General features: G+C 36.3%; 1 protein-coding gene across 1 annotated transcript in view; it reads left to right on the forward strand.

Moving 5' to 3' along the window:
• Window positions 1–14,392, forward strand: part of iglon5 (IgLON family member 5) — a 133,353-nt gene that overhangs the window by 87,980 nt on the left and 30,981 nt on the right. Inside the window, exon 2 of the mRNA XM_087806324.1 lies at window positions 13,837–13,915. Within this exon, the coding sequence (XP_087662450.1) occupies window positions 13,837–13,915 (79 nt within the window). The remainder of the gene's footprint in view (window positions 1–13,836; window positions 13,916–14,392) is intronic.

Consider the following 14,392-nt stretch of genomic DNA (forward strand, 5'->3'; position numbering starts at 1 on the left):
AGATCTTAAGCACTTTTACAATTTAGATAACAGTTATTGTTTTAGCATGAAGGGTGGTTAAATAAATAGCACTACTTAAGGATTACAATACTTAAAGATTATAATACATAACCAAAATGAACCAATGAACAAATGCCTAAAACAAATTTATTTCGCTTGTTCAATCAACTCACAACCACAATATACACAATGTTATATTAAACATGAGAAAAAACTTTTCTGACTCTTTTCCTTGAATAAATTCAGTAGCTGAAATCGTATTTACCATTACTCTTCTTTCTTCTCCAATCTTGTCCATTTTGAGAGAAGCAGGTGTGTTGTCCTGTTTAGCAAGTTCTGCTGCATTGAATTATCATAGCGACCACCTCCTCTTAAGGAGCAGTCTCACTCTTCTTCTTAAAATCCTTTGTATGTTTCTTGCTGTATCCTCCATCTGTTGTCTCCCTATTAGTAATCTGTATATACAAATTAAAATGTTTTACATACAGTATCTTTCTTTAATTTTGTTTTAGGAGAACACTTTCTTTTTTTTCAAGGTTTTCAACAGATTAACAGCTTTTTCCATTGATTCTAATGTGGAGTTACAGCTAATCTAATTTGAGTGTCTCACAAATGACTAAGCTCCTCGCATTATTTCTAAGGGTGAGTCCAGTCAACCTGCAGAGAATAAAGCAATGTCTTATCTTATTTCTAATAATTGTTAAAACAACTCAACTTTATGCAACAAAGCTTCTTTATAAGATCTATTTAAAACTAATTATTGAACTTTCTTTTGTACAGAAGAAAATTAAAGATATCACATGCACAATATGCATAATACAATTCAGAATAAAAGTAAAATAAGAAGCTTTTATCAGTTTTTAGAGTTTACCAACAGCTGACAGAGACTGGGGTCGTGATAGCTAAAAGTCAATACCCCAATTTTTTAGTCGAAAATTGACATTTCAGCTTTGATAACATTTCAATAACGTTTACATCATTGGTTAACAAGTGATATAATGAATTATTATTTTTATTATCACATGAATAATATATTGAATTGTGTTTATTTTTTTCCCATTTAAAATACAATGAATTATAAAAAATGTATTTCTTACTTCTTACTGAAAGTTCTGAGCTAAAGTATGTTCATATTATTTTCCCTTTTCAAGCAAAACAAAACATAATCCAACTACAAAGGAGGGACGTTTATTTTCACATATTGCCTCCAGTAAACTTGCACTGGAGCCGTTTCATTAATTATAAAATTCAGTTGACGAGGCAAGAATTAAATCACTGTGACTGAACAAAAACGCAACATTTTTGACGAAGCCAGAGTGGGTTTTGTGATGTTAAATGCGACAATTGAGCTCTAAAACAAGGGAGTGAAATTAGTTTTCTGGCCATTCATGGAGCTAAAAAATTGTGCTGGAATTAACATCTGGAACCTTTGTCAGTCAAAAGAAAGTTAAATAGTTTCTAATCGTTGCACACAACTTATTTATTATGAGTATGAATAGTTCCATTAAAATCGGGCCATCAAAATGCTAATTGCTCATTTCAGTCCCTAAAATAAACTCTTCAAATAACCTTGCTCCTGTGTGCTGCACAGTTGACAATTTGTCACAAAAAGTCATTTGAATCGAGCTGAAAATAAACCACTGAATTATGCATTGTTTATTGATTTGAAGATTTATTATTCATGACTATGTTCAGAGTGATATTTGAGCATATTTGCCAGTCGTTTGTCCGTCCAACTCTTTTCTTTAATCAAATCACTTTCGTGTCGCATTCCAAAAAAACGACCAACTTTGTGAAAAGCTTATTTGCACTGATTGTGCCATAAATTTAACTAATTAAGTCAATATTTTTCTGCTTGTTTATGTAGCTTTTTATTGTTGTGAACCAATATTCTGGACTGTGAACTTAACTTGAAATCACTGCAGAAAAATAAGAATGGAAGCAAACCATCATTATTATTCATTGTTTAAATCTTTGAGGTTTCTGTGTTTATATTTGACGCAATCATTTTTATTTACTTACCAATATTACTACCGTACTGTATTGTTTTCACTTCAAGAAAGAAATTGAAGGCCAAGTCTTCATCAACACAATTTTATTTGGCAGCTTCATGACTGTTTTTGTGAAATATTTGGTAACTTATCAGATGTTTAGTCGCTGAGCCGACAGAATCGATCCAAAGAATAAATCTGCTGTGTAACAACCAAACAAAGTTTGAGATGGAAATACAATTCTTCTATTGTATTTTAAATAAACACATTTTAAACTCAACTTACATTAGGTATTTATTACATCCAGTTATGTCCATAATATGTCAGTTTCCAGCTTATAAAAATGACCAAATATATTTTACAGACATTTTTTAAGAATTAATGGGTTTTCTAAACATACACTCTTCCTCGTAAAAAAATAAATAAAATAGATGTTTTTGATTTTTTATTGTTCATGCCCAAATCAAAATACATCTTATCATGAAAAATGATATGTATACATCTGTTTTTCACGTCTTCACGTCTCAAATAATTGTATTAGGTTGCCAATATGTGATTAAATAATATTCTAAATGAATAATTATTAATGACCTACAAAGTAAGCGTTGTCGAGTAGAGGAGAAAACCCATTCCCGGCCAAAGCCGAGAGACAAGATTTATGGAATATTTTATTAAATGAAAATCACTACAGTGCTCCACTGGGATCGAATATCATTTTTAAAAGCCCCTGAAATTATAATAATATGGGACCTGTTAAGTGTTCACCCACTCCTTTGCCCTTTGGCGACTCCGACTGACAAGTCTAACGCGAGCTGGCATTGTAGACTGATGTGTTGAGAACTCCCGAGATTTGCAATGAAGCGTGATCTGCGATTTGCAAGAAAATAAGACTGATCACTCTGATGGTGAGAAGTACAGTATGTGGCTGGCTGCCGTCCTAATGAAGAGTAATGGCTGTGGAGTTGTTGTGTGGCTGGGGTACACAAAGGTGTGAAATTCCGACCGCTCTGCGGCGAGTATTTAAAGTTTAAATCAAATTGTTCTGGAGTTTGACGAGTTAATGAAGAATTGATGAACCGTGTTTATGAAACACATCACTTGTGTTTTCCTACCAATAAAAACTATATATATACACAGTACATCCCATATTACAGTCCTAAATCAAGAGTATACAGAAGAAGTGTGATCTCGATGGACAACTACACATCCTGTGTGCCGGGGCGCGTCTTGTTATGGTGAATGATGTTGCAAACCTTCAGAGGTAATATTGGAAGTGAATTCTCAAAGTGCCACAATGACAGAAAGCTGTTGTCATTCCGAAAGGAAATTCTGGATGATTCATTAGTTGTTCAAACGCGACTTTTCTTCATATTTGTAGCTGCTGATCTAATAATGTGCTGTTGTAATGTCACTGTTTTGTTAACATCCAGACAAAATATGCATATGAAAACAGACCCGGGGCTTTATGTAGTAAGAGTTGCATGGATTTCCTACTATTTAAACAAGACGACACTTTCATCCAGAAAATGGTGCACAAATGTACGACTGTGTGCGTGACATGAATCCAAGCACTTATCCTACATCTTGTACATCCAAATCCACATGCAGACGTGTTCATCCCTTTCCACACCTCCATTTAAATCATATCAATTTAAAAAAGAACCTGGGTTAAACCTAGAATAACAGTTTCTATTCAATAATTGTGAACATTTCTGCCATTGATCACACACTTTTGTAATTTAGTGCAGACGTGCTCCGGTGAAAATGTTTATATTTTACATACAGGAAGTGATGGTCTGATGAAGCTTCATGAAGCAGTGTCATTATTCTAGTCCACTAGATGGTGGTCTCTGCACTATTTTCCTTTGTTTTAAACAACTGCTCTAATGAAACATCACATTATTTTTAAAGTGATGGCGCCATCTACTGACTTCTAAACAACATAACACTGTTTCATGAATCATCATCCAACCATCACTACACAAAATGAATATATGTTAATCTTAGTTAGAAACATCTGAAGATGAAGTTCAACAAGAGTTAAATTGCAAATCAGTAACTAAGTGCTCATTAGTAATGACAATGTGAAGATGTGATTATATTGCACCTGATTATCTACAATGTGATTTAACTGGTTGTTATGCTGGTGATTTCGCCTCACATGACTGACATTTATCAATTAATAGTCTTAATCTCTGTTCCTGGAATCTGTTTTTTATATTATGAAAACACGTCTTTATCTTATTTTTACGGATTTGTGTGAAATACCTGTTAAAAACATCCCCTAATGAGGTTGTAAGTGTAAAAAACATTCATAAGTCCGTCAATATGTTGATATCCACTCATGCAACTGTAGAGGTGCTTTTGATGAATGTTAGACATGTGCGTACGACAGCTTAAATACTAACTTACTATTTTAATTCTTTACACATTTAAATCTGCTCCTTTCTAAGCACATGAGCACCACGGACTTTCTGCATCAGGCTTTTCCTCCCATCAAGTAATTCAAGAGATTTATTCTTGCATCTAAACCGCTCTGTTCCTGACAGCACTTAAAAACAAATTCCTCAATTTGACAGCGTACTGGGTACTTTTTGAGAGTCCACGGGGCCATTTGTTTTGGAGTAAGTGTGGCTATCAGTGGGAGTGTAAACTGACGACTCGCTGGGAAACGGAGTAACGGTTTAACTACTGTATTGATTGCAGAGTGTGCTAAGGGGTTTAGATGTCAGTCTGAGGAAAAAAAGGTGGGTAAAAGACAGCAAAGTGGAGCTCGTCCCCGGTTTTAAACATGTCCAGCTTTCCTTTCCGCCACACTTGACTCAATGGTAAAGGTCTGTGGCTGCCCATTGAAGTCGTACAACTGCTGCATTGAGTACTGTATTGCTGTGTGCGCCCTGCACTGCACTATTGATTGATGTGTGAAGAGGGATTAGAGGGAGGGAGGGTGAGGGAGAAAAAGAGAAGGCGGAGAACAGGAACTATCGGATTGACTGAAGACAGGGTTGTGGATGCAGAATGTACACAATAGAAGGGACAGATGTATTTCACGTGTGCACCCGGGGTGATGTTGACTGATGCATGCGGGTTGAAAGTTAGATTAACTTTCACATGCAGACGTGGAATATCTGACTCAGTTGTGTTTGACCTTGAATCATGAGAGCAAAGTTCATGTCCCGCAGAATATGATACATTTTACTGTGATTTTAGTGGCACAATCACTATTTTTTTTGCATTAAAACCGTCATTTCCCTTGACCCTAATTCCTTAATTCCATTAGTTAACTATCTTTTACTTATGTTAGACGACAAAAAAAGTTTCTTATAAATGTTTGAAGATGCCAAGAACATCTCTGCAAGGAGGCGTCCGTCAAATTGCATGAGTCACTTACTCTCCCAAATTAAACTCCAAAAGAAAAAAAGGAATTAAAAGATATGTAATAAATACAAGTGATGGGATGATGAAGCTTTATGAAGCAGTGTCCTTTTTGTTTTCTCCAGTGGGTGGTGCCCTCAAAAAATGATGCAGTTTCCCTAGAATATATGTCAAGAAACAATATATAATACAGGAGAGAGCGCCATCTTAGGGGCTCAGAAAATACTGCTGCATGAAGCACAATTACTATCAAGAAAAAAAGACTAGAGTAAATTTAGCCTAATTAGCCTGATTAAAATTTCTTTAAAAAATACAAAATTAACTTCTTTAAACACAGAGTAAAACTAGAGACGGCTTTTTAATTCCATTGATTATAACCCATTTTCTCAGGTAGAAAACAAATACATGTTCTTAGCCCTGTTGTACTCTTTGCAAGGCTTCTACAACAAACATGTTAGACAATTTCATATTAATCTATAGAATGAGTAATTGAAAAAAATATGAGTTAAATATTCCAATATGTTAATATTATATTGCTGATGAATTGTACCATTGGTTGTGATGGGTTGATGAAGCTTCATGAAACAGTGTTTTTATTTTTTAGAGCCAACTGGATGTCAATCTCTTCTGTCTAATACATAGTTTAGAGCAGCTATTCTATCGAAACCTATTTTTTTTTTTACACTCATGGCGCCATCTACTGACCTCTAAATAACATGACACTGCTTCACGAAGCTTCATCAGCCCTTCACTACTCAACTCAACACCCCCATAAATTAAAAGCTCTCAATCACAGCACTGATGTAATCGTCGAATTTGATTTAAACTTTCCAAGTTGCTTGTTTTCCGTCTGAAGATTCATAGTTGTTCGGCTCAAACCACTCACTTTCTAAAAAAAAAAAAAAAAACACACCGATTTCTTCAATCTCATGCATCACTGGTTTGTCATTATTTGGAGAAAAAAAAATAACGGTAAAAGTAAAACAAATATTTCAACCAAGAGGATGAAGGAAAGACCAATTTGTTTACTCTGACATTTTTCACATTTTCCTGTCAGGTGAATCCCCGCTGACATCCATTCTGCTTCAGCCACCATTGTGAAAAGCGGTTGAACTGCATATCCATCTTGTTGTGTGGTTTGAGCGAGTCAACCAGGTGGTTTTCTTTCTTTGCCATCACTCTCTCTCTTTTCCCTCCCGCTGCTCCTTCCCTGACAGCTGGTGCTAGAGGTGGAAGGAGCCAGAAGGCGGAGAGGGATTTCATCGATAGGGAGCAGAGGGCCAGGAAATGTAGCGGAGTTCAGAAAAATAGCCAAGAGAAGTGGGTGGTCGGGTGATTGTGCTGAGGAGGGGTTGGACGTGAAGCTGGGGTTTGGCTGTCCAGCGTTAATGGGATCAGGTTTATATTCTCTGCTTAATGTTTAATCTCCAACCCCAGAACGCGTGTCTCCTGCCCGAGGCTCCAGGTATCTGATCAACCTCAGGCTGCTGTTGTGGAAAAATGACATTGTAAATATTTAATTGGCTCCCACATACTTATTATGCTTTTCTTTGCTTTGCTCTTTGTCCTGGAGTTGCTGACTTTATCCTCCCATGTTAGTGGCTTCATCATGATTGAATCATTTGTCACGTTTCCCATTACAGTGACTCTTCTTTACCCTTATTTACATACATGTTTTTTTTATTACCAACCACAGTTTGTAAAGAATTTGATGAAATTGTATAAAGAGGCCACTTGTAAAATGTAAATCTATTCATGCTTACAACTTTCAATCTGTCAGAACACACAATTAAAATGTGTGTGATGTAGGATAGTGAGTGCAGTATCAGCTAGTGATGTGTCGGTGAATCTTCATGAAACACTGTTATTATTTTCAGAGCCCACTAGATATCTCTCTCTCCTGTTTAAGCTATAATTTGGTATACTAAAGTATACTCACATAGTTGTAATAACTGTTGGCGCCACCTACTGACCTTTTAAAAAGTGACACTGCTTCATGAAGCTTCACCAGCACATCACTATTATCAGCTGGCTAAGCTACCACTTGAACTAAAGTGCAATTATCAATGATAAAGTTAGTTCTTTTAATTTACATGTACATTTACATTTACATTTACATTTAAAAACATTTGTATAAACCCAAAACTGTTACATTTTAGATGCACTTTTACATCATCCATAAAGGATTGAAATATAAAAGTAGGATTTCAGAACACGATCTGGGATATCTGTGTGATCCGGGAACACATGCACAATTGCATGTTTCGATCGGCCATGTTTTTATGATGGATTTATTTATTTTAAAAAAACGAAGTACTGCATAGCAGTGTCAGTGCACAACCTGGGAAACCATCAGCGATCCATTCGTATGTGTGTGTTGCATTCAAAGATAATATTGTATTAATATATATCAGTTGAAACATGACACAATTATTTACCCTGCGATAAACAGGGTACATTATCTAAGAAGAACCGTTGTTTTACAGGACAAACTTTATCACGATCATCAACACAAACATGTTTTCCATGAAACTGACATGCTGGCCAACAAAAAAACTTTCCCTGGAAGGTCTTATCTTATAGTTATCTTGATTTTTAAACACTTGAGTGTATAGACACGATGAATCGCTTTCCTATTTACCTTTCATAAAATCGATGCTTTGACACTACGTTATCGGTCATATAAATATAGTTTAAAATTAAGTTAAAAAAAAATATGACACTGCTTCATGAAGCTTCATCAACACATCACCAGTGAAAAAACAGTGGAATATCATTTTCATTGTTTTTGGTTAGTGAAGGTATTTTGAATGCAACTGGTGCAAAAAGATTGCCGGTTTCACAGATCGTGTTCCATGGTCATTTTTGTCCGGATCTGTTTGCCGTTAAAGGAGGATGGAAATATACCATTGTGCATGGATCCATGGATCATGATTACAAAGGGCAGTGATTTATTTGAGTCCTTCAACAAAGTTAAACAATTTAATTGTTCTAACTGTCCTTCAATTGATTTGGATTCATTTTATAACCAGACAAAAGTACTTTTTTGAACAAATGTTTCTATCTCATGGTCTTTACTTGATGGTCAAGGACGTTTCAAGAGGGGAAAAAGGCAACAGTGTGAGGACTGAGTGAGCTTTAGATGAACAGCACTACATGAGCGTCTGCCGGCAGCGAGTGTAATTATGAATGTAAAAGTCAAGAGAAAACAAATCACTTCAGAAATATGTCACACGCTCGGCAAGGACAAGTACACAAGGAAAGAAAAAGTGAAGCTTGAGATCAAAAGAGACTTTCCAAAGACAGATAATAGACTAAATCAGACACCAACACTGAACACACGAGATTCAAAAACGTTATTATGCTTTTACGTGTGCTTTATCTTGCTTGTAATGTTGATTGAAAACATGCTGGTGTCATTTCTTCTATTGATACCAGATAGAAAACGTAATTACTTTCCACTCATATATGGGACGCTGGAGTTGTCTGTGAGCCATTGTCATGTGTGGAGTAATAGAATAGGATAACTGCAATTGCCCGACAGTCTCGAAGTTTAACGTTAGAATCACTGTATAATGATGAAGCTTCATGAAGCAGTGTCATTATTTTCTCTGCGCTATGTATTTGTTTTAAACAACTGTTCTAATGAAACAACGCTGCTTCATGAAGCTTCATCAGACCATCACTAATCAACGTACAAAAAGTGCCCTCTAGTCAATTGAGATTTATTTTTACATTTTATTGTCCGTTTTCTATCGTCAAGTCAACTTGGTTAGCTTGCATATAAAACACATTTTTTACTGAAGCTTCATGAAGTAGTGTCATAGTTTCAGAGCCAAGGAGGGGGCGCCCTCAGTTAATGGAGTGTTTCAATAGAATAGCTGTTAAAAGCTATTTATTCAGGAAAGCATGATATCTAGTGATCTGTGAAAATAAAAGGAATGCTTCATGAAGCTTCACCGACACATTACTATTTTTTCTCATATTTCCTCAATGGTTTGTTCTCACAGAATACTTAATATGGTAGATTATTATAAATGAAATACACAACAATAGTGGGAAACAGTATTTCAAGCACAAAATAAGTGAAGCAAAATAAAAAAATGAAAAAGCTGTTTCGAAGCAATAGAGGAGAGAGAACACTAACATAGCTTCAGCAATATTCCTTCCCATGATTAAAATTTCCTAAAAATGTGTTCTTCTCAAAAACTCCCTTAAATGAAATAACAACCCTGTTAGATTTCAATATTTATTAACAAAAAAGAACAAAAATAAAAAAATAGGTCGCTGTTGGAAAAGAGTTCAACCTTGTTGTATTGTATTTCTTAGACGTTGCATTCATGAAACTTTGAAACAATCTGCTGCAGTCAGTTGAGAATTGTTTTTTTCAGATTTTGGAAAATAAATAAATAGATAAATACAGGTTTTGTAGTGCTGAATCCTGGAGCTAAATGGCGTCGACAAAATATATTGACTCTGCGGGGGAGCATGTGGAGTGTGAATTCTTGATTGCAGGCATCAACGCTGTAAAAGTCTCCTGTGGCGCCAGGATTTGTAGCACTAACCTCAGTCTGCATCCTTAAAATCTAGCAACTTCAATGTAATCTTTTCACTCCGCACTCCAGTTTGTCTAAGGTAAAGTGGCCAGTTGTGATTGAATGTCTGGTTCATGCCGGGAAGTGTTTGTTGTAAATTATAGAAAGTACATTTTGTCTAATGCAAATTAGGAAAGTGATGTACGATTGTTTTGTGTAGAAGCGTTCCGTCACTGGTGGCTGTTGTGAACTTATAATCTCCATGTCATAATGTTGGTATGAACCACACTGTGGCCCTAATTGACTTGAACAATGACTGTGTATGAACATAAGTGTATTGACGAGAGAATTCACCGTCTTGTAAAGCTGTGGTGGAAATATGTATAATTCGTAGTTGACCTGTACTTTATACTGTTTAAAAAAAAAAAAAAATACTATCTCTAACATACACTGTTGCGTTGTTTTGCTGTTATTTCATGATCCAGAAGATCCTCAGAACATTTAATAAACTGGCCTCCGTCCAGCGCCTGGAGTGAAAGAAAGAGAAAATGACAATTTGTGATAGAGATCAATAAAGCCAAAAGCTGCAGTGAAATAGAAAGTGACATCTGAGGATTCTGTCTTTGCCGCACAACAGCTCACTGCTGGTTCCACTCTGGAGTCATTATTTCGTCGTTTGATCGTGTCTGCCATGTTTGCTTGACAACAACATTTTAATAAATCACATTAAAAGGATAAATAATGCGGATTGGATCAATAGGAGGGGAAAACATGCTGTCACTCAGCCAGATTATGTTTACAATTTGTACTTCCTTAAATTCCAGAGCGCTCTATCAAATAAATAACACGGTTTGGATAAACATTGAATGATTCATCTGTCAAAGACTGAACATTTTTTGATAGTTTTTCGCTTATATCCGCTCTGAGGATTTTAAATGTCAGTGCACTTCTCTTTAGAAAAAAAAGGTGCCACATTATAAACAGCAAAACTGGCAATCGTTAGAATGTCATTTTTGGTTTAAAAAAAATGAGCCTTTAAACTCATCATTTATTGCTTGTATACCTTTATCCTCCAGTGATGTGGAAACTACTAATGTGTTGTCGAAGCTTCATGAATAACTATAGATGTCTATTGCTTTAAAACAAGTATTCTAAAACCTCCCATCATTTTCTAAACTGAGGGCGCCACCTACTGGGCTCAAAAACAATGACACTGCTTCATGAAGCTTCATCAACACTAGTGGAAAAACAGTGGAAAGTCCCTTTCAATGTTTTTTGTTGAACATCATTTCCAAAAGGTAAACTTACAGACCACTAGATGTGAGGAATGAGAAATGATGAAGCACATATAGAAAAGCTCTATAGCCGTCTATCTCAGTCTTTCGTAATAGTACTGGGCTGATGAAGCTTCATGAAGCAGCGTGATGTTTCAAGGGGTTAGTAGGTGGCGTAACGAGTTAAACATGTTGCGAGATTTTAATCAAATATAATTTCAAAGCACTTATACAATAGAGTAACATCTAGTGGAGTCTGAAAAGGATGTTTCACGCAGCTTTATTAACCCCTCACTAATTTGAATCTGTAACATCTTCTTGTCTTCCTATCTTCTTCTTCTTCTTATCTCTATTTGTGTATGTTGGCTACTATATATTTAATGACTATTTCAGAGATATCCAAATTAACCTACATAGGGCTCGGAGCCTCATTTTAAAAAACTTCTCGGCCTGAACTGCAGACTGTAGAAGCAACAGTGTTCCTTTAAGTACAAAGAAAAAATAGCACACTTTACTGAAAGCTTGTGACAGTTTTAGCACATTGGACACAATAGCTAATGTGTGACGCTGCTCCCCAAGGCTTTGGAAAGAGAAAGTTGGTCGTGGTGATGGCAGGGGAGCACAGCAATGGCCATTAATGCGATTACAGTGTTTAGTGTGACTTTTTCCTGCACCAGTTTTTCTTCCAAGGCATTATGAGTATGACCTTTTTTTGTAACTGTGCTAGTATATCAGAAATGTACATAAAAATCCTCACTGCTCCAACCTGTTCTTGACACACACATATGAAATCAAAAGATGGTGCAACTGTGAGTCAGTATTAGCCAATGATTAAAAAAAACAACCCATTTAATAGTGTCCTTAGCCTTCAAACGTAGTATTGAACTCACTAGCGTGGCTGTCAAGAGTAGCCTCCGGGTACAAAACAAGCTTTAAAAATGACAGCATCAAGCAAATGAACAAAAAGTTGTGGTAAAATACTGGAGTGGATATAAATGAAGTCAATTTATATAAAGCTGTAGTTTGTTTGGCTGCACGACATAAGGAAACATTCATAGTCTGGGTCTTTAGAAGACTTCGTTCCTAACACAGATGTTTCACCATCGATACATACTATGTGAATTTCTCCCTTTAAATAGTATTCCTTTTCATGCATTTCATAGTAATCTCCACCACCTTAGCCTCAACAAAATATATCCTGCCTCTTAAACAAAGTATTGTCAAACATGAAGACTGCAATTCCAAGATGGCTGCTACAATGGATTAACGCCAAGTTTAAATACTTTCGCATCTCAAGAAAAACCCTATCTATGTTTAAATCCTTAATGTTTGGATTTGTTAATAATTTCATTTTATAACAGATTTTATTTTTAACATTTTTCTTCTGAAACCTTTTTTTTATGTCAGGGTCAAAGTGACCCGGTGGCCCTAAAACAAATGTGTTTGAGGTATCTCTTGTGTCCCTTGTATGGGTCACAATGACCCAGAGACAACACTAGGGTTAACAAAATGTGTATTTTAAATTCGGAGGCTCCTTCTTCATAAGCTTGTAGTATCATAAATAGTGTATCGAATATTTTTGATACATAACGAATAGTATCGCCATGATGTTGAAAATAGAGTGACAACCATAAAATTATTTAATCGTGATTAATCAAAATTAATCTTTGATAACTAAGTCAATAATCAGATTAGATAATGTTAACCTTATAACAGCAAATGTTAAAAAAAATAATGTTATAAAATGTCACCCCTGAAAAACATTGACGTTATAAACTAATAAAAGAGGTTCATCTAAGCTTCAGTTCATAAAGCCGGCCATGTAGAGGAGCGAAAAAGAGTGTGCTCTTGCGCTCCGACTGAGGCTCTTCCATTTCATAAAGTCTCCATTTATTAAACCTCAAGGCTAGACGCCAGCAAACCTCAATTGATATATTGGGGTCATCACAAAAGCAGCGCCAGGGAGAGGTGGTGGGACTGAGGGAGGGTACACACCGAGGTATTCGGTGTCGTGCTGCAATTTGGCCGAGTTTAGATACACAGAGCCAGGCGTCTTGCTGGGGAACGGTCTGCCTCGGTGGGCAAAATAAAGCCCTTCCTTCAATCTTTATTTCAGGTCCGGACGAGTTTACAAAAAAACAACAAAAAAAAACAATTTTAATGAAAATTTTCACCTGCGAGTCACCTCACAAATGCCAAGTCTGTATTTCTTCCTCGACTAATGTCTCTCAGGCTTGTGTCTGTAGCATGTGTGTGTGTGTGTGTGTGTGTGAGTGTGTATTGGTAGGCAGGCTGAGCATCCCTTCTGTTCCTGATGCTGTCCCCTCATTTCACGCTCCAGCAGCTCCGTGTGAATCCTCTTCCCTCGGCTCATTATCAGCACTGTTCAACGTACATGCGTCCCTTCAGAATGCAAGGAGAAAACCAAATCATTATTCGAGTGAAGGGGTCACTGCAGACATTGTGACACGTCTGCTTGGTCTGTTTATTACTTCTCATGAAGAAAAAAAAAAGAAAAAAAAGAAGGAATAAACAAGATGAAGGGTGCAACTGCAACTGGGTCTGACACAGTGGTCGGACTTTAACTACCAGACTAATGAACAACAGTGGAGGGTCCATTCCGTGATGCTCACCGCCTCTTCTCTCTCTCTTTCTTGGCAGAGTCCAACGTTCATGGAGCAGAATACGGACACCTGCCGGACAACATTACGGTTTTGGAAGGGGAGAGCGTCACTCTGAGGTAAATCTTGATTTGCACCCGCTAATTACATGGAAAACTTGTTTGTCCTTCCCGCCCCTCAAACCCCACCTGTCGCGTGGAATTAATTACCAAGTCCCAGGAACATAACTTCAATTAGACGTCCCCCTTGCTTCCATATTTCCCATCTCTCTCCATTTTTAATTGGATAATGAGTGAAAAATGAAGCAGAAGTCTTTCAATCTGGTGCTTACCTTTTTTTTTTTTTTTTAAATAGGAAAATTACTATTCTGCAAGCAATAGCAGGTGAATAAATAAGACTAAATGATCATAATTGTCACCAATTTCATTTAATCTCACAATCTTCCTTTATAAATGGCCTTTTATTTTTCAACGTAGATGTAAGTTTCTTGTAACAATAGATGAAATTGAGACCCCAAGAGTGAAGGTAAAAGGGATAAACACGATATTTATAATCAAGCAAAAACCGAAGGCGCCCTATGAACAAAACGAGTCCAA

This window comes from Callionymus lyra, chromosome 13 (assembly GCF_982586985.1).
Source record: "Callionymus lyra chromosome 13, fCalLyr1.hap1.1, whole genome shotgun sequence".
Classification (NCBI taxonomy): domain Eukaryota; kingdom Metazoa; phylum Chordata; class Actinopteri; order Syngnathiformes; family Callionymidae; genus Callionymus; species Callionymus lyra.